At 32.5% G+C, this 24,695-nt stretch overlaps 1 protein-coding gene across 2 annotated transcripts in view; it reads right to left on the bottom strand.

The window, feature by feature from the left end:
• Positions 1 to 17,116, bottom strand: part of LOC142335333 (uncharacterized) — a 79,206-nt gene extending 62,090 nt beyond the window's left edge. The window contains exons 1-3 of one of the 2 annotated variants that reach the window (XM_075383783.1): positions 17,017 to 17,116; positions 16,643 to 16,764; positions 10,859 to 11,068 (exon numbers count right to left, since the gene is read on the bottom strand). In XM_075383783.1, coding sequence (XP_075239898.1) covers positions 10,859 to 11,068; positions 16,643 to 16,764; positions 17,017 to 17,035 — 351 coding nt within the window. In that variant the 5' untranslated portion in view covers positions 17,036 to 17,116. Of the gene's footprint in view, positions 1 to 10,858; positions 11,069 to 16,642; positions 16,765 to 16,835; positions 16,996 to 17,016 lie in introns of those variants that run through there. The other variant, XM_075383784.1, reaches the window with a different exon arrangement.
• Between the last annotated feature and the right edge of the window lie 7,579 nt (positions 17,117 to 24,695).

Below are 24,695 nucleotides of genomic sequence, written 5' to 3'. Positions count from 1 at the left end.
GGTTCACTTTGGGCAACTCTAAGACCTAATCAAAAATACCTATTTCTTAAAATTATTTAAAATAAAATAAGCGAATAACTGGATATTTCCGATTGAAATACGAACTTTTTTCTTAGGCAAGCTCTAGCAAAAATTCTTTTTGTTCTAGACTCTAGTTACACACGGGATACTCCAAATCCAGTTTGGTTAGATTTGAACAACTCCTTGACCCGATAAAATTTCTACATTTTTGAAAATATATAATAAGCGAATAACTGGATATTTCCGATTGAAATACGAACTTTTTTCCGAGGCAAGCTATAGCCAAAATTCTTTTTGTTTTAGACTCTACTTGCCCATGTTATACTCCATACCCAGTTTGGTTAGATTTGAACAACTCCTTGACCCGATAAAATTTCTATATTTTTGAAAATATAATAAGCGAATAACTGGATATTTCCGATTGAAATACGAACTTTTTTTCTAGACAAGCTATAGATAAAACTCTTTTTGTTCTAGACTCTAGGTACACACGGGATACTCCATACCGAGTTTGGTTTGATTTGAACAACTCCTTGACCCGATGAAAAAGACCTATTTTTGAAATTAAATATTCGAAATATTCGCAAATTTCCGTTTGCAAAACTAACTTTTTTCCTAGGCAAGCTATAGCAAAAATTCTTTTTGTTCTAGACTCTAGGTTTACACGGGATACTCCATACCGAGTTTGGTTTGATTTGAACATTTCCTTGACCCGATGAAAAAGACCTATTTTTGAAATTAAATATTCGAAATATTCGCAAATTTCCGATTGCAAAACTAACTTTTTTCCTAGGCAAGCTATAGCAAAAATTATTTTTGTTCTAGACTCTAGGTACAGACGGGATACTCCATGCCGAGTTTGGTTTGATTTGAACAACTCCTTGACCCGATGAAAAAGACCTATTTTTGAAAATAAATATTCGAAATATTCGCAAATTTCCGATTGCAAAACTAACTTTTTTCCTAGGCAAGCTATAGCAAAAATTCTTTTTGTTCTAGACTCTAGTTACACACGGGATACTCCATACCCAGTTTGGTTAGATTTGAACAACTCCTTGACCCGATAAAGTTTCTACATTTTTGAAAATATATAATAAGCGAATAACTGGATATTTCCGATTGAAATACGAACTTTTTTCCTAGGCAAGCTATAGCCAAAATTCTTTTTGTTTTAGACTCTACTTGCCCATGTTATACTCCATACCCAGTTTGGTTAGATTTGAACAACTCCTTGACCCGATAAAATTTCTATATTTTTGAAAATATAATAAGCGAATAACTGGATATTTCCGATTGAAATACGAACTTTTTTCTAGACAAGCTATAGCAAAAACTCTTTTTGTTTTAGACTCTACTTGCCCATGGTATACTTCATACCCAGTTTGGTTAGATTTGAACAACTCCTTGACCCGATAAAATTTCTATATTTTTGAAAATAGAATAGGCGAATAACTGGATATTTCCGATTGAAATACGAACTTTGACACATGGGATACTCCATACCGAGTTTGGTTTGATTTGAACAACTCTTTGACCCGATGAAAAAGACCTATTTTTGAAATTAAATATTCGAAATATTCGCAAATTTCCGATTGCAAAACTAACTTTTTTTCTAGACAAGCTATAGCAAAAACTCTTTTTGTTCTAGACTTTAGGTACACATGGGATACTGCATACCAAGTTTGGTTTGATTTGAACAACTCCTTGACCCGATAAAATTTCTATATTTTTGAAAAAAAAATAAGCGAATAACTCGATATTTCCGATTGCAAAACTAACTTTTTTCCTAGGCAAGCTATAGCAAAAATTCTTTCTGTTCTAAATTCTACATACACAGGGGATACTGCATACCAAATTTGGTTTGATTTGAACAATTCCTTGACCCGATAAAATTTCTATATTTTTGAAAATAGAAAAAGCGAATAAGTGGATATTTCCGATTGAAATACGAACATATGAGAAAGACGATTTGATAATTTTCCTATAGGCCAGTCTGTTGGTAATCTAGGGTTTCCCCTGCAGACTGGCCTCAAAAATTGAATATAAACATCATAAATCGTAAATCTAGCAAAAGATAAACCGTGGTGAAAGCTGTCAATTAGGGTAAATTTCAATGAATCAAATTCCAAACATCAACAAATTCCAAACATCATCAAATTCCAACTATCAAAACAAACTAACAAATTTCTGATCAAATCTAAAAATTTGGGTGCGGCTTGACAATGGGTTTGTCATTCTTCGCTGGTTTCTTTGAAAATTTAACCATTCTGACCAGTTGTTTGGTTCCATCGCCGTTATAGCAACTCGCAGGTTGCACTCTCTTCTGCTCTTTCTTCTTTTTTGAAAACTTACATACCAGTTCGCGCACTTTTCCAATCTTCACTATCTGCATCCCATTCGTTTTTTCTTCGTTGTTTCGTATAGCCTCCATAGCTCTATGACAATCACCAACAGAAAAAAAATTGATCCACCCGTTATATCGGTACTTTGTCTTGTCGTTTTGCTTATCGTTGGGCCTCAATCTACCCAATTTAACATCCGTTGTTCCCTCGAAAAGATTGAAAATTTTGTCCTGAGCCCCGCCTGGCAAGCAGTTTCCAACATACTTTTGAAACTTGAAAGATAGGGCGTACTTTTCGTCTTTGGGTTTCGGGGGAGTACGCAAGAACTTGCTAGTTGCTTTCTCTTCTTCGCGCTCTTTCATGCGTTTTAACATCAATTGCTTCTTTATGCCTCCAAGGCTTATCACTTCATCACTTCGGGTGGTTTCCTCAAACTCATATTCACGTTCTTCTGCGAATAGAACCTCCATTCTGCTCTGAAACAGGTGTATTTGACTACAAGAACCAATGCTTCTACCCTCACTGCTTCTACTGCGCGCACTAACTGGCTGCGCAACTACCCTCTGGCTGCTCAACTGCTCTTTCGCTGCTCAACTACCCTTAGCTGATGCTAATTTCCTCCAGCCCCACTAATCCGAAACTGATAAACTGATGCTATACACAATCTGAACTTCTTATTTCATTTCATGTTTATTTATACCTCCTTTGTTCGCAGTCACCAGTGTACTGTCTTCGCTGTCTTCATACCCCTCTGCTGTCCACCTAATGAGCATGTGAACTGTGGCAGACTGCGGACAGCTTCGAATATTTCACAAGGCGAACGCAGGTGATCTAGGACGAAGGAGGACCAAATTTTAAGTGGTATCAAATATATATCGTTGAAAAGCTCTTGATAAGGCGAGTTCAACTAACTGAACGGAATCTATTTTCGAGGCCGGGAACATCATTAAAAACAGCTATAAAATTTCTGTTATAAATAGTTGCGTTTCGGCAATTTCATATGTATTAGTCCACGTATAAGCCCGAATTTAAGGACACGTTACCAAAATTGTGAAACTCACAAAAAAGGCTATTTCTCCGACACTACTGATTAAAAATTGATAAAAATTAGTGTTCTGAACTCAGGATGAACAGGGCTTGGATGCCATATAAAAATATAGCACTTTAACAAGGTTTTCATCTTGACGATTTTAGCCCCAGACACCGGAATTTGGTCAAATTGACTACCCCTTGAAAAAGGTTAAAAATTCCCTTTGAAACTAGTTTTAACATATTGAATATATATATATATATATATATATATATATATTCAGAAAGACCGTTAAAAATGCAAGAAAATAAGCTATAGTACGCGTCTTAACTCACAAAAACCTAAAAGTTATTAAAGAAAGAAACTTTGAAAATGACCAAAATTTAGCAAAATTTGCAGCTCTTTGTAGCACTACAGAGGCTTCTTAGGGCACAAAAATGGAGAAAACTACATTATTTTTGTTTTGTATTGTGAGAACCAATAGAAATGCTAAATTTTGGTTATAAAAACTTTGCAAAACATTGCCTGAACAAAAAGTTATTAGTGAAAGATTCTTGAAAAAACCGTAATTTTTGTTGTCAAAAGTTACTCTTTTACAGAATATTTGGTTCAAACTGAAAAAAAATTATTTAATATACATATATTCAAAAAGTACGTTAAAAATGCAAGAAAATGAGATATAATACACGTCTCAACTCTTTCTAATTGAAAAATTATTGAAGGAAGAATTTTTAAATATGACCGAAATTTCGAAAAATTTGCATACTACAGAGGCTTTTTACGGGACAAAAATGGAGAGAACTACATTATTTTTGTGTTGCATTGTAAGAACCAATAGAAATGCTAAATTTTGGTTATAAAAACTTTGCAAAAGATTGCCTGAACAAAAAGTTATTAGTGAAAGATTCTTGAAACAACCGTACTTTTTGTTGATAAAAGTTACTCTTTACAAAATATTACGTTCAAACTAAAAAAAAGTAATTAATGTACATATGTATATATATATGTTCAAAAAGAACGTTAAAAATGCAAGAAAATGAGCTATAATACGCGTCTCATCTCTTTCTAACTGAAAAATTATTAGAGGAAGAAATTTTTATAAATGACCAAAATTTTGAAAAGTTTGCAGCTGTTATTAGCAATACAGAAGATTCTTACTACAGGAAAATTGTTAAAACTACAACGTTTTTTTTCATCGCGGGACCTATCCAAAAGGCTAAATTTTCTTTATAAAAACTCCAATAAACAAAGCTTACTTAAGAAAATATTGGTGAACGATTTAAGAAAAAGATGACTACTAATTGCCGTTATTCAAAACAATTTGCATCATAAGCTTTTCAATTCTGTTTTTACATTTTTTTTCGTTTCTTATCAAATAAAGTTTTTTTTGATTGATAGTACTTCCTCTCTTCTTAGACTTTTTCTGAAAATTGAGTAGGAGTAATTGAAACAAATTACTTTTTGAAAATTTTTGAAAAAATTTCATTATTTTGATCAATATCAGGGGCTGTTTCTGAAGCATTTTTACATCAAATCGTCAGCAAAAAGATATTTTGTTTTCGAGAAGAACTTGCTTTATATTTGATATAGTCCGATGGCGTTCGTGTCTAAAGAAGAACTACAAAAACCAAAAAGAAGTATTTACTAAAATTTTACAATGTGTCCTTTTTATGATCTGACCATCAACTCGATTTGCAGAAACAATAGAAACTTTCTGCAGAATTATTAAAAAAGTGCAATTAGTAATATTTTGTCAAAAAAAGTTTGCAATAGTCAAAGATTCATAGCAAAAGGATGCTCAAGACGTTAAAAAATGTTTAAACTTAACAAAACAAATTAGTTAACTTTTTAAAGTTATTCCGATTTAAAATTTAGTTGATTTGTGTTATATGTCTGATTTGGCGTTGAAATTAGCGTTTTGTGCGTATCAGTTAACAAGGAACACGTATATTGTTGGAAAAAATTTGGAAGCCGAAAATGCTTAAAAACTTGAATGTAGTTTTTGTTTTTTTATTCTTTTTCCGGGATGATTATTCATATATATCAGTTAGGCAGACCACTCTGATTGTTTAAAAAGTTTCATATTTATGGTAGTCTGGGGAATCAATTAGGTTTACTTTAAGCAATTCCTTGACGCGTTTTTTTTTCATTTTTGAAAGTGAAATTAGGTAAAAATAAAATAAACTTGAATACTTCTTGAGCTTTCATGAAGAAACAGTCATATGTATGAAAAAGCAGTTCACTAAAATAGATACATTGAACAATAAGCATTACGATGATTAAAATAAACTTGAAGAAACGACACAATTCACATAAAGAACATCTATTTGTGAAGAAGAAGTTAAAAGAATATAAAAAGAAAAAATGATAGTTCATTTTAAATCCATGTAACCATAGATTTTCTTAACATATATTCATTCATTAATTTTTTTTCACAATATATTCAGTATTAAATGTAAAAGAACATTCAGAACCCTTTTTTAAAATGGTAAATGAGGTAAAATATATGAATTCTCCGCATATCTCTAAATACTATTGTAAGTCTGGGTTAACAATTTGGTTCACATTAAACTTGCCCCTTGACCCGATCAAATTTCTCCTAGAAACGTGTCTGAATAGTGGCATTTTTCCTTTGGGATAGTCTGATTGGATATCATCTGACTTAACAACTGTCGGGAAAATGGTCTGGGTTTAGTGGGGGCCATGGTTGCAAAATCGTCTGGACAATGGTCTGGAGGTGGTCAGAAAATCTTTGGAAGATGGTCTGATCAATGGCACTTTTGGTCTGGGGATAGTCTGATCAGAGGTCATCTGACGCGCACAATCGTCTGGGCCATGGTTGCACAATCGTCTGGACAATCGTCTGGAGGTGGTCAGAAAATCTTTGGAAGATGGTCTGATCAATGGCACTTTTGGTCTGGGGATAGTCTGATCAGAGGTCATCTGACGCGCACAATCGTCTGGGCCATGGTTGCACAATCGTCTGGACAATGGTCTGGAGGTGGTCAGAAAATCTTGGGAAGATGGTCTGATCAATGGCATTTTTCGTCTGGGGAGAGTCTGATTAGAGGTCATCTGACGCGCACAATCGTCTGGACAATGGTCTGGGTTTCGTCTGGTCCATGGTTGCACAATCGTCTGGCAATGGTCTGAATTGGGTCTGATCAGAGATCAGTTCCGGATGGGAATGGTATGATCAGAGACCACTTTGAGCGCACATTCAGCGCACACGGTGTTTTGAGCGCACATTAGTCTGATCAGAGGTCATCTTCGTCTGGGATGGTCTGATCAGAGGTTACTTTCGTCTGGCACGGTCTGATCAGAGGTCACTTCCGGATGGCACCTCAACCTGGGTTGCGTTCAAAATTACACAGTATGGAAACATCGAAAAACGCGCGAAAGTCTGGACATGAACTAAATGGATAACACTAAATATTCACATGTGAAAGAAAAACAGACCCCGGCATTTTCTTCATACTGCGATTGCTAAGAGTATACTCTTATAGTAACCTCATTTTGAAGAAAATGCGGGAAACTTGTTTTTTTGACATGTGAATATTTAGTGTTATTGGTGTAGCCTGTTAGGAGGTGATATAAATTATTTGTATAAATAACAAATATAAGCGACAATATTCTACAAAAGCATTACTTTTGTTTCCCACATTTTCTGAGGCTAGAAAAACGAAGCTTTGTTGTCAAGTTGCCAAATACATGAGCTTTAAGAACTACAGTTATAATAGTACACAATTCGGTTCCACAATTCACGCAAGCCGATAGGAAAGCGAACGAAAGGTTAAAAAGGGGTTAAGAAAAACCAAAATTTTGTAGATAGCGTTATTTTATAAATTGTAGCTGGTGAGCAGTTGCACCGTTCCTTGTTAAATCTATCACTGGATGAGGGGAATGGCCTTGGACAGCGGTCTCTTAAGTGCAATCATCCAAAAATGACGTATATTATCTTTCTTCGGCACACTTTAATACATTGAAAAAGACACTATGCGCTATCTTGATTAAAACGGTTAACAAGGCATTATCTGTACAAGTTTTCGTAACATTTTATATCAACTAACCTTATTTTCTTCGGCTTACTTTGCATTCATTCCACAACTGATATCAACATAGAAGCACTAATAAATAGACTTTTATAAAAAAAAACAAACCAGACATTAAGGCATATCCAATGAAAGTTTCCAAAACAATTATTTTCATAACTAACTATTAAAACTAACAATTTGTTTTGGAAAATGCACATAAACAAGTTCAAAATCTTTACTGCCATTTCTGAACTTAACTCCCCCATTAGCTTTTGAGAAGTAAGAAATGGTTTCAGAGCTTACAAGAACTCATGCTTGAAGACAAAGAAGTCGTGGAAATTTAGATCAAGTGGGTGAAGTCTCGCTAGTTTTGAATAAAATTGCCCCAAAAAATACCGAAATCATTAATTGTTGCTACTGACTGTCCTTGAGTGTCTCATTTTCGATCTTTTTAGGCCTTACACACCAACACCAGAATAAAAATTTTAGTTGCAATCAGAACACTTTCAAAACTTTTTGCAAGACATGATCGCTAATGTTCAAAGTTTTCCAAATTTGCCACATCCTTTCATTACAAAGTTGCGCTAAAAACTATATATGGGGGCTAGCTGTATTGTTACAATTAATTCAGAACACGCAATCAATTCGAAAAACAGTGAAGAAACTTTTTTTGCGTCAGCTCCCCCAACCAAGTGGAAATATAACTTCACCCTTTTACCCCTAAATAAAATATTGAAAAAAAATGGGAGTAATATACAGACTGGGCTATATAATGAATTACGCAGCTCACGCGAGACTGCGGGTAGCACAGAATGTGTAAACACAAGTCCCAAATTGGTCAAAGAGATCTCTTTGTTCTAAGAGGAAAAGTCTTTTTGCCTATCAATTTTTCGGAGAACAAATTGAGAAATTTTTTACGTGCCGACATTGAGTACGACTTTTTGTTTAGAAAAATAAATAATTCAGAACCCGGACGTTAATATAATTTTACCAGATGATAAATTAATTGCGTTGTCGGCAATATTTCAATATAAAGAACATTTTCACAGACATTTAAACTTTGAAAATAAAACAATTTGAACGAAAAAAAAATAGATAACAAGTACAATGAATGGAAAAATAGAATGATATCAAATTTTGTCTGTTTAGCGGAGAGTTAATTTCCAGTCAGTTTTTCATATATCCTGCATTTTCTCAATTTTGATATTGTATAATTAAAATAAGCCAAAAATATTTTTCTTTCTTTTTAGGACTTAAGTAACAAATCAAAGAAATCTTTTGAAATTTTTTATGTTTGTCTAATTTGTAAACTAAAAACGGAATGAGAACCATGAAAACTCAACAGTAAGCAGAACAAAACCCAGTGCTCATCAATTCTCAATATTTTTTTCTCAATAGTCCAATCTAAGGTCATTCCTGTTTTTTCCAATCAATTTTGGAATATTCTATGAAATAAAAAAATGGCATAAAAGCGAGAAAAATAGACAAAACATAACTTGAAATACAGCCTCTATTTTATCAAATAGTCTACTATTTGAAAGCCGAAAGCCGTAATTTGCACAACAAGAAACAAGAAATTATTCCATACACCAGAAAAATGAGGAAAAAGATTAACAGAGTATTTGAGTTTTACTTTCTCTTTTCGTCGAACCCTATAGTTGTCCCCAAAAATTGTTTCCTAAAAATTTCTTGTACATCAGAGTTACCACATATGTTCAATTGGATTCAGTTGCCAACAATTAAACAACAGTGAACAATTATAGGGAACCATATTTTCAAAATCTTAGTTACGCTTTTCTTTAAAAAAAAGAGAAAAAAAATTTTCTCTTCTTACTTTAATAAATTTTTAAAGTCTTCTCTTTAATTAATTTTGTATCAAAGTTTCATACTTTCTTTGTTTCAACAAATCGGAACTCTACGAAAAACGTTGGAAAATTTAGGATCCTAGACTAAAAAAAGGAGGAAAAATAAAATCCTAAAATCCTTGAACAGAAGTAAAAGAAATTATTCTTTTCTCTTTTGTTTTTTGAACACTTTTTCATGAAATTTTAAACTTTATTTCACTTTTCCTTATTTTTGTTTCAAAATTTATAATGAAATATCAATGTCGTTATTTAATCAATTATCAATTTTGTGGCAACTATATTATAACTAAAAAATTTATACCAACCGCACCGCAATTCTGTTAATTTTAATGTTTTCCTTTCTTTTTTTGCGACCTTAGAGTGACCACAATTCTTTATGCCACTTTCCGGCGACCAATTGTTTAGCACAACTTTTTGTGCGACCAAGACTTTTGAGTGAAGACCGACTTTCGAAAGAAGAGAACCTGACTTTGGTGTGACTGTCGGTCGACCAAAATTAAAATCATTTAATCTGTTTTAGAAGTTGCTGATCGTTTTCGGCTTGTAACTAGTCAGACCAATGCACTCAACAATCACTGCTTGATTCTAACTCGTTCTTTAGGTTTGCCAAATGAGATTTTTTTCCTTACAAGAATACTTAATATTTTTCATTGAAAGATACAGTAAGAAACCTGCTTGGACGATGGTTCTTATGCTTTTTAAGATCATGAGTGTCCACAAAATTGGATGAAGATTTAAAATCTTCCTTCAAGGGAGGTTCAACTTTTGTCTCGAGATATTTCTGATGGTGTCTTTTCAACGTTGAGTATAAATTTGCCGTGTTTCGTGTTTTCATTTAGTTTGTTTTGTTTTTTTTGGAGATAGAGATTGAGCTTGGTTTTTTACCTAGTGCTCTCCTCAAAATCTCCTATATGTGTTTGTTTGTAACTCCGCCGTAGTCAGTCTAGCCTGGTTGAGAAAAATTGGAGGGAGCATGTCCAGAGCATACTGGGAATATCCGATAGTTGACATATATATCAACTTCTGAAAAATTCAAACAGAAGTAGCTAAAATACGTTTTCTTATGTATTGCTCACACTTTCTTGCGATGCGACCGTTTTCCAGAGAATCGTGAGACCATCATCCATGCTTTGTTCCTCTATTGGTCTCTGACCAGTCTATTATTCGACCGTTCCCCAGGTTTTCAAGCAAAAATGGCTAAGAGTTTTTTCAGACTGGTCTTTGTTGAGACTTTTGTGTGACCATTGTTCAGACTATCGTGCGACCGTAACACTTTCCCGTCCCTATTATTTGTGTCGCACAATGACCCCTGACCCCTATGTACGACCCAAGTAGCTCTGATCAGAAGTGGCTTGGTTCTGGGACCTGATCCTGGGTTCGCTTCGTTCTGACCAAGGGTGATTTTTAAAAATATCTGAACATTTAAAAATCTGAACCTAAGAGTTTTGAAATAGGTGGCGCTACATACATGGAATATTAATTGAAAAGTTAAAAACTGCAAAATAACTAAGGGGTGAAATTAATTTCTTCAAAATAGCCCAAAGGTCAATAAATTTCTATAATTACATGTAATTTCCTAGAGTTGTTGTGTCTCTTGAGGTCGTCGATGCTCTCGCCCAACGATGTCTTCCGACTGTGTACAGTGATCTGTTCTCTGTCGTGTCCCATGGTGATTGTGAGTCGCTTCTTGACCTCTGGTGACCCTTGTAGAGATGAGTCCAAGTGGAATGAGTGTCTGCCCGCAACAGGGGATGAACTTTTGCCTCGATTCTTTTCCTATAGGAACTTGTGGGAAAGATTTTCGCTCGATATTATTATCGACGCGCTCATAATTACTGGTCATGCGAAATATTCTGAAATTCTCTGTAAATTCTCTGCAAATTTCTCAGTCGCCTGGAACTGTTTCACAATATTTTTGAACTTTCGAGGCTCTTACCTTGCTAACTGTTTGCCTGATATTCCTTGACCTCCGAGATTGTAAGTTTGAAACCCGGGCAAAGCGCTCGAAACGCTCACCGGTCATTTTTGCGGAGGAATCCATGAGTTAGTGAATAATCAGGTTGACATGTTACATAACAGAGCTAATTACATAACAAAAATAATGTTGAAATGCGGGTTGTAACATTTTCACGGGTTGTACTAAATGATGTTATGTGGTGGGAATGACTGTTGATGCCACTAAACGCTGCAGATAATTTTATTGCCCAATTATGGGTATAATCATTTTCATGATAAAGCAGCAAGTAGCAATGCCATAGGTTCAATCTGTTCTTGTAAATGCAAAATGTAGCATCTGTTTTATATTAGATTAATGTTTCTAGTGAACAAAATTTTTTCTCGACAAATGCGCTTTTCAATTAATTTGACCAATTTATACGCAGCGCGTTTCATGATTAACGTAGAACAAGGAGGCTCGTTAATGTGCGTACGCAAATAAAGTTCCGCTACCGCTCATCCTAATTTTTGGGCCTAATTGTGAACCAAATAAAGTGGAGACGGGAAATTTTCAAATTATCAAGGAGTACTTCATCCTTTGTAAATTAATAGTTGATGTATTCTAAAAAGGGCAGACATTTATGACTGTGATGAGGATACCATTGAACTTCCCATCAAAAAATCCCATCAAAAAATCATTTTATAAAGAACCAACTGATTTTACAAGAAAAAAATTATCACACGAATTCAGCTGCTGAGCGGCAGAAGACATCGAGAAAGAATTTGTTCAACGTCTTGACGCCTTATTCGATGACCGTAACAAAGATTGTGGAAGGTGACATATTGAAATCATCGCAGGACAAATAAATAAACATGGTTCAATTAATTGGAAAAAATTAAACGCCTCGCTATCAGCCTTCAGCAGTTGAAAGTCAATAAAGCATCAAAACAAATACTAAAAACAAATAAAACCAAAAATTTTATTTACGCCTTATTAGAGAAGCTTTCAGACAAGTCTTTAATGAAACGGAATGACAGGTCAACCAAAACAGATTACAAAAAATCAGGCAAAAAAGAGTGCCAACGTTATGAAAAACTTTGACTGACACCATTGTAGAGATTCAATTATCTTTCAATATAAAACCTCGCTCTTAAACCGACTATGAGACAAGATAACAAAATGATAACACAAAGACAGGATAATGGGCAAAAATCATAAACTGATAAATAATTTTTTGAAAAAAAACATAGCGATGAAGTCAGGAAAACAAAACAGAATCAACTCAATGTTCAAAAAATTTTCAAATATGTTCAAAAATTTTGCTTATGTCTTATGGGAGAGCAATTAAAAACTGTAAAAATTCATATTAAGTGATAACACAATAAAAAAAACAACAAATCGGCACAAAAGCCTATAGAAAGCAAAGCCTATCAACAGGAAACGAAGGAAAGTTAAGTTGATCATGTTTGGAACACCAATAGGACCAATGTCGGCCAGTGTACTTCTGGATGATATATATTGAAAAAAATTCAGAAACGAACACCTACGCAAACCCATCTAAAATTTTTTGCTGAAAAGATATTAAAAAAATGAAGTAATCACTTCCTGACTATAGATTTTGATTCAAAACTGACAAAAGTCATCCTTTCAAATTAACTATTCAGTGATAAAGGAAAGTCGAAGCAATTTGAACAGAACTCACAAAAAACAACGCCTGAAAAAACAAATTCTTAGGCTTTTGAAAAAATAAAGAAACTCTGGACAATTCCTTGTTTCCATCCCAAACATTAAAGATCTACACAGTTGACTATTGATTTCTTAAAATACATCTATTGATAGTAAGCAACGTATATTATCCTATATATGCAAAAATAAAGATGAAAAATAAAAAAAATGAAAAAAAAGAGAACTCAGCTTTACTCAAAATTTATAGGTGCTGATTTTATCAAGCGACTTAAATGCCAATTAAACTGGCATTACTTGTCCTAACGAACTTACACTGTTTTAACTGAGAACCAATAAAAACAGAATTCTGCAACGGACAGCTGTAAAACGTTAACGTTTTTGAAAGGAACTTGTAGCCATACAAAAAACGTCCAATATAAAACTTGTTTTAGCATTTGAAAATACAGGATACGCAAAATCATTTCGCATGTCTACGAGGTAAAGAAAACCATAATATGGCGAGCCGATAACATTAATTGAATTAAACAGATCCCTAAAAATTTTTGAAATGACTGAAACAAATCTGGTGGGGTCAAAATCATTTGAAAAATTGAAACATTTAACAAGCTACATTTTGTTGCATTAGTTGGTTGAGTAATTTTTTTCGGACCTTCGACTTGGTTTTATTTTGTTACAAATTTTGATTTAAGAATGTGCTTTGAAAAAACAGCAAAAGAAGTCCTGAAATATCTATTGCAGGACTCCAAAACTTTTGAACATTAGAAGCTACGAGGACAAAAAAACTTTTTGTTTTATTTTAGAGAAACATATCAAAAATAAATTACGCACATATGATAAATTTTGATATAAATTACCGAAAACTAGCAGACTTTTAATTCTAGAGCCCTCTCTGAGGAAGTCGTAATAAAACAAATATTCTGAGCTTTTTTTACGAAGATTGTGTCAGCAGTGCTTAGGTTTCTGCTTTAGCAAATTTGAACAGAACGGTCTAAAATGCAGAATGGTGAGCAGGCTTCCTTTATTTTCAAAATTAAATTGATAGCACTTTCGCCGACAATTTAAACAATTTTGGGAGAAAAAAAAATTATCAATTTTAGAGCAAAAAAACGGAAAAACTGAATAAAAATAGTGAAAAAAAGCCTATTTTCTCTATTATTTTAAACTCACAAAGCAGTCAATTCTTTTAAGAAAAATTTGTATAACTACATCTTTCAGGTTTGACCGGTTTTCTAATTATACAACTCACAGTTCTGTACGTTAAATACATCAATCGGCTAAAATTGACTGATCAACGAAACCAGTTGAGCATGTAGATCCTAGGAAGTGGAGTTGAAACAGTAAATGAAATACTCTAAGAAGCGGTGTTTATGCAACTTGTAGTTTCTGAAATTGTACTTTATTTGTTCTCCAAATTATCAAAGTCAGTTCTCGAATATTTTTCGCAGATAGCTGATAGTTTACGCAGCATTGGATTTTTGCACAGTGCATTTGCATGTTGTCATTTGTGAGTTAGTTGTCATTTGTGGACCTAACCTCATCCGAGTCTACGCGCCACCAAAATTACCATAGGCAAATTCAGAAAATTCTAATAATTTTTTGTTTTTCTTTAGAATTCAGCACACCGAACCGCATCCTCGATGCCTCAATTTAAATTAAAAATATTTGCCCTGACATTCAATCCTCAGAGTTATTTTAACAGAAATAAGTTAATGTTTTTAAATTGAAGTTGCCATTATATTTATCATCGCCGACTGCAAAGCATACTAAAGTATAGTGGTGAAAAAATTTACTAATGTTTTTTGACTAATATTAGGTGTCCCGTTTCTTCTGCTATACATTTGAATAACAAATTTAAAAAACAAAATCCAAAAATAATACTTAATTTTTTAATTGAAAGTTTTAAATGAAATTGAAAATAATAGTTATTTGAGAGTTTGGACCATATTATTGAAAACAAATGTTTGCAACGCGTCGTAAAGATCAGTAGAAATAAAATGAACATTATAAAAATCTGTAATCTTCTTTTTTATTTCTTAACATTTTTAACGCATGTTTATAACTGAGAAACTCTCAGAATCAGCCAAAATATTCGGAAAAAACCTTCCAATGATTGGTTTAAAAATTCTTCCGTTAAGCTGGTGCAGAAATTCAAAAAAGCTAAAATAAAATTTATTTTCAAAAAATTAGGTTAGGAAGATTTGACCAAAATGTTATTATGAACTTTGAATGCATTTGGTTTGAATTTAAGTTTTGTGTTATTGGATAAATTTCAAAATATTGAAGTTCAAATTCAAACGAGTTTATAACTTTAAATTATTGAAATTCAAAATCAAATGTGTATAAATTTATTTTCGGACAAAGAGGCGAATACAAAACAGTTAAATTTTAAAACTTTTCGTTTTCCTTATTGATATTTTGCCTATTTCAGTTTTTTCTGTCCTTTTTTTCATTTTTATGTTTCCAGTCAAAGGTTTTATTTAGTTAAATCTTTTGTAATTTTTCACTCGCTGGAATTACCTGAATACGCCTTAGGTTTTTGTAATGTACTAACTAATTTTTTTTCAAACAATTTTTTTCATTTTTTCGCTTGCGACCTTTTTGCTGTTTAGTGAGCCATCCTTTTGTGGCTAAATGCTTAGAATGCTGTTAACAATTTCTGAACCTGAAGAATTTACTTTTATTTTCCTGTCTTTTCTTGGCATACCCAGTTGTTTTAGTTTTGCCTATTTCGCAGTATACTCCTGTTTATTGAAAGTGTCTTGTTGTGTTTTCTTGTTGTTTTTTGGATTTTCATTCTATGGAGCTTCTCATCGATAAAAAAGTATCTGTTTTTGGTTTCTTTTCTTCGTTTGTTTCAATTTGTATTTTAAACTTTAAAACGTTGACTAGTTTTACGAAGTGAATGGTGTTTTTTGTGGGTTTCCAGATGTAGTTTGACACAAAACTTGCTTCGGTTCAGTTCCGAGGAAAAAGATCTTTATAAATGTTCTGATTGATGAAGGCTTCATTCAAACAGATAAATTGAGAAAAAATGTAAAAATTGTTGGAAATTCTTACTTATTTAGTGGATTTTCTTTTAGGTTTATTTTTTGATTTTCTTTTATGTTTACTTAACTTTTTGTATAATTTTTGATAGATTGCATAAATCATAATAAATTTAATGCATATATGTGAAAAATTTTGAAAAAGTTAACCATCTTTTTCTCAGCAAAAAAAAATTAAGAAACAAGAAAATCTCTACAAGAATTGGTTCTTTCTTTTTCACAAGAGCTTCTCAAACTGTGTTTTTTACTTTTCATGTCTTCGCGAAAGTTATCGATCGGTCAAAAATTGACTTAACAATTGACATAACAAAAGTCAGGGTAGCGAACGAATTTCCAAACCCCCAATAAATTTGCACAAATATAGCTTAGCACACTTATATGCAGCTTTATTGAATCACGGTGTTCTTCTGTTAAGTTGAATTTCTCTTGAAATAGGTCATTGAATTTGGTTGGTCAAATTGGTTACTTTTGTGCTCAGGTTGAGGTCCCGGAACAAAATGATATGACACAACTTGAGCGCCCACTGGGTCATTCCCAAACAAAAACTCCAACACTTATTAGCACTTCAACCTCCAGACAGTGGTCTGGAAAAGGTCTGATCAGGGGTCACTTTGGTCTGGGGCAATTTGATCAAAAGACATGGGTGAGAATTCGGTTGAAAACTTGAATAAATTTGCGTCCTACCTTTTCCGACTTGCCTGCTTCTTGAGTTATGCTTCTTTCTAGAGTCTTTCTTTTCCCACTGGCTGTAGTGAAAATGGGCACAGATAGACGCTTCTCTCTTTTTGACGTCTGATTATCTTCAACTAAACATCCCACACCTACTATATAACTGACAGTTTTATGAATGGAATAAAAACAGGGAATTACTCGCTACCTCTCTCCCTTTATCGCCACAAAATGTCACAATTTATGTAAACTGTAATGCCAGACAAAATATCACGCAATACTATTATAGTTCTGTATCATAAATTGCTTCGATTTATACTTGTCACCAGTTATAATAACTAACTAGGGTGGACTCAGTAGTTAGTAAGAAGATAAGTTTGTTTGCGTACCTATGACTGCGTCTTTCATTCTTCGAGAAGCTGATTGGATGCAGTTATTCGAAGGATTTACGAGCTCAACTGAAATAATGACGAAATAATATCACTAAGAATGATCATTATGTTAACCACGGTTAGATGGTACATTAATTATGATGACATTTGAACTGTGAACTGTTTGTTATTTGGTTAGTTTCTCACAAAATCTCATCAAAATCGTGATTACTGAATTAGAATCTCAAATTCAGGACAATTCGGATAGCATATGGAATCAAAGCGTTTAAATGCTTCTCAAATTTTAATCACAAAATATGCGTAAAAGTCTTTTAAGAAGGGAAGAAAAAAGATAATTACGAGCGGTTAATTTTTGGAGGAATGTTTTAGAGGCCACAAAATTTTATAAGAAGTTTCAACTTCAACTGACACCAAAAGTTATCAAGCGTAGTCAACAACAACATGAGAACTAGTTTCAGTCACCCAAAATAAAGTAGCTGATTTGGATGACTGGATGATACATTTGAGCACCTTGAGGAACTTAAGGATGAAGTTCTATACCAGTGGTTGAACGCCTTTTCGCTGAATAAGTGTTTTTTTTTGTTTTTCAAGGGTAGTTAATATACCAGGATATGGGGGATATCAAGCGCAAACTTGATTCAGCGAAACCAGTTTTATGTGAAATTTCAGGTAAGGCACTTCAAAATTGACCTGACAATTTTAAGTAGTCGCTTGTCTCTAGGATTTGTCTTCACAAGAAAAGATGTTTCAAAGAACTTTGACATTAGTTCTTTCAAACTTATATACCTTTATCAAGTGAATTTTACAACTTAAGCGATTTTGCTTATTATACCCTGCATCCCCATAATTATCTTTTTGTTCATTGTAATTGTAAAACTACCCTAGATCTCATTGGCCGCAAGCAATTGTTTCGGCCCACTTTAGTGGGGAGAGGAACAATATACCCAACATCGTAGAGAGTTGTGACTGGTATCGTTAGAAAGCAGCAAAAAATAATAATTTATCATTTTTTTTGTTTTTTTTTCTATGTCTTCTTCAGACCAGATAAAGTTTCGATCAAAATTCCCAAATTCAACTAGTTCTCACTCTTTCTTAATACGAATGAGGCTAAATTATCGTATAGAAGTTTTTCAGAGAGAATTTCATGGTTTCTTTGACTTCAACGAGGTGTTTTCTTAAATTCGAATTGAATTCTTTTTTTCTGACCGCATTTTTTGTCTTTTTTCAGCACCATGACTGAGTAACAATAAATGAAGATCCAGAGGGCTTCCCTAAAATGTATATTTGAACCATAAACGCTTTCAGTTGACAACAAATGGCTCTGATGTTTTCAATTATAATTGTTTTAAGGAAGCTATCAGTTTTATGAATTTTACCAATCATTCAGAAATTTTGTCAACATGTTGCTTAATCTCAGCAATTCACACTTTTCTTTTATGGAGATAAAAAATAAAATTCTAAGAGTTTATTTTTTCATTTTCATACCACGGTTTCTAGATTAATTTTTACTACTTTTGGACATTTGGCAGTTTTGGAAGTTGTTTTTGAATATTTTTCAGATTATCATTTTAACAACGGGTCGAAAAACATTTGAAGGAAACGCAGGTGTAACTTATAGAAAGTTTTAATTGAATAACGTATGATTTTAACGGCTTGGAATCTATTTTCCCGAAACGTAATTGAATTTTTGGTTTCTCCTATAGATGTTTTTGATTTTTGCAGTGCTATCACACATTCCGGATATGGACTCAGTGGTCTTTTTTCTAGACATTTGAAAATTCAATTTATGATTTCAGATGACTGCTGATGGTTAATTGACTTTAAAGTTTTTTGCTTTGAAAAATTTGATCAACCTTTTGAACTCTGCGCCCTTCTGCTTTTCTTTTTCGCAATTTCTACTTTAGACCTATGAATGAGATCTCCCATCCATTCTTGGCTGCGCAAACAATAATGTATTTGAAACTTTCAAGTTGCAGCAATTTTCTTGTCGCTATGACGCTATGATAATTCAGGATTTTTTTAATGAAAATTTTGATACATTTCATTGTTTTTGTTCTTTTTTCACCATTTTTGTCATAGTTCCTTTGAAACAAGAAACCCACAATATACAAAAGTATCTGAATTGAACAGTTGCAATCTTTTCAAATGATGGCTTATCGTTTTAAAGGCTCCAACAAGGTAAAGTTTTTTGTGGAATTTTCGGTTCTGTCGATAATGTTGTTAATTCGTTGCCTTTAGAGTTAGTCTCCACTAATTTGAGATACAATTAACCTCCGTGAAATAAAAAGATGAGTTTGGCATGCTATAGTTGAAAACGCAGGATTCCGATATTTTTTTGAAAAAAACTTGGCTGAAAAAAATATATATAATTTTGGAATTTCCACAGTTTTTTCCCAATTTTGAGACACTGCAGCATAGTCTCTAATGTAAGCACCTCTTACATCTTCTTTCAGGAAATAAGTTTTTAATTTTTACCAGTTTTTGTCTATTAGTGGTGTAGTGGCTCCATTACTTTGAGACTTCACAACTCTTTTTGATTATATTAATTTGTAACACTTTTTAAAAAATATTTGATCATTTTTGTGTTTCTTATATTTTGTTTTCTTGTCTTACTATAAAACTGAGAAGGGTTTTATTAGTTTTTATGGTAAAAGCGATTAATTATAGAGAATGGTTTCACTGAATAACTCATTGTTTTAACAACTTCCACACCATTTTCTCCCAAATTTTAACTGAACACTTGACTATTAGATGAATTTGTCAGTTTCTATTGTACTATATGTAGTCCTATGAAATGTTTTGGATAAGGGAGATCTCAATAGTTCCGTGTAAGGACATATGAAATAATCTATCCGGTATTTTAAGTTGAGAGCTGATTTTTTGCTTTGATTTTGTTTTCAAAAAAATAAACGAGATGTCAGATTTCGCTTATTTTCTTATTTTTCCGTCCACTTGTTACCTAGTCTCAGTAAAGACAAAATGTTTATAGGAGACACATAAATTTTTTTGGTTGATTCGAGGCATATGTTAATTGATGTGTTAGCAGATACAATTTAGACTTTTTCTTGTGTTATCTGTTGCCATTTTGAAATTTTATTAACATTTTTTGAGAAATAACTACTGATTTTTGTTCAAATAAATAGTTTTTTTTCTTAAAAAATTTTGTTGCTTATCCGGTCTCCTAATCTCCTAAATGGCTATTACCATTGGTTCTCCAGGGTGGCTTTATTGGATTCTTTTTCTCGCTGGCAATTGCTTGCAACGGATACGATGGAGTTACATAAGTCTCTATCTAGTATTTGTAGTTGACAGCTGATTTTCAAATTTGCCTCTTTATTTTGGTTCCTCTTGGTTTGGTGCAAGGTCTTACTAGAGAAAAGTGACATCTGTTTTGAGGTGAGTTACAACTGATTTTTAGGTCTAAGCTTTAATTGATGTAATTTCACTTTGTAATTGATTTTTAAAAAAAAAATCAATTTTTTAAGGAAATTTAATGATTTATTGTTTTTCTTGGTTTCCTTGTCTCTTAATTTCAATAATATCAGGTATTATCAGAGTTCCAATGCGTTAGTAAATAATTCATTCATCTGTTTATGCTTAGGGCAGATTACTCATCAACCAAATATTTTCGAAGGGTATGTGTATTTTTGAAAGTTTTCTTTTGTTCCTCATTTGGTAGACAATTAGGTCAAAAGCGCACATTATCGAGCCTCTTTGTTTGATTCGTACAACCTTGGTAATTATTGTAGGTTTGTTTTGTGTTCAAAATTCGGTTAAATCTTTTTATTAATTAGGGAAATTTTCTCTTTGTCTATGGATTTGGAATTGCTCAATTTTAATACATTTTATTTGTAGTTGACAGCTGATTTTCAAATTTGCCTCTTTATTTTGGTTCCTCTTGGTTTGGTGCAAGGTCTTATTAGAGAAAAGTGACATCTGTTTTGAGGTGAGTTACAACTGATTTTTAGGTCTAAGCCTTAATTGATGTAATTTCACTTTGTAATTGATTTTTTTAAAAAAAAAAAGAAATCAGTTTTTTAAGGAAATTTAATGATTTATTGTTTTTCTTGGTTTCCTTGTCTCTTAATTTCAATAATATCAGGTATTATCAGAGTATGCTTAGGGCAGATTACTCATCAACCAAATATTTTCGAAGGGTATGTGTATTTTGGAAAGTTTTCTTTTGTTCCTCATTTGGTAGACAATTAGGTCAAAAGCGCACATTATCGAGCCTCTTTGTTTGATTCGTACAACCAAGGTAATTATTGTATGTTTGTTTTGTGTTCAAAATTCGGTTAAATCTTTTTAGTAATTAGGGAAATTTTCTCTTTGTCTATAGATTTGGAATTGCTCAATTTTAATACAATCTGTATTTTGAAACAACAAGAACGTCAGATGAAAACTCGTTCTTGGGAAAAAAACGGTTGTTTAAATTTTTGATTAAAGTTGGAGGAAAGTTTTGCTATTAAGAAAAATTATCAGATTTCCTTGACTTATTAGTATAAAAAATCATTTGACAACTCTATAGCCCTGACAATTTCTAATTTAATTTTGTTGGATTGTTTTGCCTGATTTTTTTTAAAGTTTCACCTAGTTAGAACAAAAAACTTTAACGGTATGACAGCGGAAAATAAATGAAGAAGCGAAGGATTTCGTTTAAAATGTGTGAAAAGGTTAGAACTTACATACTGAAGAATATACGTTTTCTGTCATTCGATGTTTTGTTTTAATTTTTTCTCTGTTTTATTTGTTTTTAGTCAGAGTTTCGTAAGATCAAGCTTTTCTGCCCTTCTTAATAGTGCTCATTACTATTTTTGAGTCTTGTTGTACTCTTTCTTGCTGTTTATCCTGTACAAAGAATGTACTACGTGTATACTGAAATGAGATTCACTTGAGATATAAAGTTAATGAAAACAGTTTTCTCCAGTGTCGTAGTTTTCTCCAGAGAAACTGGCCAAAGAATTTCGCACAGTTTCTCACTTGTTGTTGCGACCCCACTTTTGGGGGAGGAACTATATACTCAAATGGGTTTTTTTGTTCCGACAATTTTGGCCGATCGAAATATTCATCGTAGAGAAATGTGAGTGGTATATCATTCAAAAGCTCGTCCAGCCTAACATTTGAAATTAAAAGGATTTTTTTGAATTTCGTATTTTTCTAGGAGTTATCGAGGATTGAACTTTTGTGTGAACACGTGATATTTGGTATGATTTCGTTCACTTTTAGTATAATTTTTCTTCAAATTATGATCTTTTCTTTAAAAATTTTTCATTCAAAATTATATTTCACGCCACAAAAAGAACCAATTTTGTATTGCTAATACACGAAAGGCGATAAAAAGATCCAGCGTAGAATTCAAAATTACTAAGATATTTTTGAATTTCGTTTTTTTTTTTCGAGTTTTAAAAATTTGTGTGAACACAGGACATTTAGCATATTGTTCACTTTTTGGCATAATTTTCGTTCAAGTTACTATTTTTCCTGTAAAACTGTTAATTCATGATTGCAACTCATGCCACTAAATGAAGCAGTTATGCATTCCTAGTAGATGATGAGCGGAAAAAATGCTAGCTTTGAGTTCAGAAGTAAGTTTAATATAAAAAAAAACTGGTTTCTTTACAAAAATTTTGCATTTTCTTTTTTTTGAAGTCACTTTTAGACTAGCCACTTTTCATATCGAAATTCTGTTAATGCCAAACCTCACTTACAGTCAAATGAAGCTCAATGAACAAAAATATCCGTTTTCTAGGAATCGCTCTTGTTTTCTTTTGTCTTCTACTCTGGTTTTTCGCAATTTTTAAAAAAATTTTGATTTCTTTTTTGAGATTTTACTAGCTTTTTGTAGTCTCATGGCATGGAATCGTTACAATAAAAGCAACAGGCTTGCTGATGTGCAATAAATGAACCTATCTAGTGCTTTGAGTAGACAGCAAACGGTTGTTAAGACAATAAAAATAATTTTTCGAATTTTTTTTTGAAAAATAACCAACTTCAATCTTATTTTTTTGATTTGTAAGTCCTTGTTTTTCAATAATCACAGGATCTCTTTCTTTTATACTGCAAACAAATTGGCTTGGGTTGCGATTTTGATTCTAAATATTGGTTTTATGACTTCGATGTCACAATTTTTCATACATTTGTTTCAAAATTTTGGATATTATAACATTATTGTGGTTCCATCTGCATTGTTTAAACATTATCGTAAAACTGATATATTTGTTTTGAGAAGTTACTCAATGCATCGCAGAGGACGTACTCAGAGAAATATTTATGCTTTAATGGCTTCAAAACTTTCTTCGCGCTCTTTTCTGTTGAACTTTTCGTTTTTGCCTGTATTATTTGTTGTTGTTCTCGTTGGGACTTATTGAGATGGCTTATTGATAACATATGAACGACAATCACCATAGTTTTCCCCTCGAGGTATAGTTTTGCGTATTTATTGATTTCCTTTGAAAGCTACTGAAATTAACGGCGTTGATATTATGTGTTTTTTTCAGAAACTCCGTGGTTCATTTTTGTTAATTTTTTGAAGTCTTAATTTTAAAAACCAGAAAAACACCACATTGCTGTTAAAAAATAATCGATAATAGAAATTTTTCTGAAAAATTCACTTTTTAATAGCTTCGACACTTTTCTCTCTTAAAGAGAAATACTTTGCTATATTTGACAGTTTTTTAAATTTTTTTGTCCTCGTAATATGCTGAGAAGTCTCATAGGCTTCTTAATGAGGATTGAATAAATGATATTTTTCAAGGCAGTCAATTTATAGCTAATAGTTTTCAAGTTTTTGATGTTTTTGGATTCCAAAAATTCTTCAAATTTTTCAGTTTTTCTTCATTTCGTCAACTTGTAGCTTAATCTCATCACTGAGAGGTCCCATTCAGTTCCATGTAATTTGAAAATTCCATGTTAGTCTAAAAATTTTATATCGTAAATGAATTTTTGTTCTGTGGACGATATCCGTTTTCATAAAAGTTTTTATAATTGATCAGTATATGTGTTTTTTTTCTGTTTTTTAGCATATTCGCGTAATAACAGCTCCCAATGATTTCCAAATAAGTACCCAGAGAACTTAGGGATTGTTCAGTGTAATTTAAGCCGATTAAGTAAGAATAACAATTGAAATGAGAAGCAATATTCAGATAAAAGCTAATGAATTTAATAAATTCAAAAATTTGTGTTTTCGCAATTTGCTTTTTTTAGTTTTTCTTCAACTCTAGTTCGTTTCTATGGCGTAGTCTGAGCGAATACAGGTTCTTTTTTTGTAATTATTGTTTAGTAAAAATATCATGAATTGTCTGTTGATGGCTAAGATTTTTTAAGACTTTTGAATTTATGAAAAATGTTTTCTGATTTTTGAATCTTGCCTCATTATTTCTGTTTGTCGACTTTTCACCTAGTCCCATTAATGAAATTTCCCATCTGCCGTGTAGTTAAGAAAAAACATGTTTGTGTAGCTGAAGCTTTATCTGATTTTGTTTCGATGTTGTTACTAGGTGGTTTTAATTTTAGATATTGGGTTTTTGCTGGGAAATTTTTATTTTTGCTAATTTTATTGTTTATTTTTTTCTCGCACCCTTTTTAATGGCAGATTTTGTGAGCGCTGTTGTGAAGCATGGCATTATGTAATTTAATTAGGAGTTTGTAAAGATTTTCTAACTCAATTTTCTATTTTC

Source organism: Convolutriloba macropyga, chromosome 2 (assembly GCF_964194025.1).
Source record: "Convolutriloba macropyga chromosome 2, txConMacr16.3, whole genome shotgun sequence".
Taxonomy (NCBI): domain Eukaryota; kingdom Metazoa; phylum Xenacoelomorpha; order Acoela; family Convolutidae; genus Convolutriloba; species Convolutriloba macropyga.
This window is presented reverse-complemented; position numbering and strand designations above follow the sequence as displayed.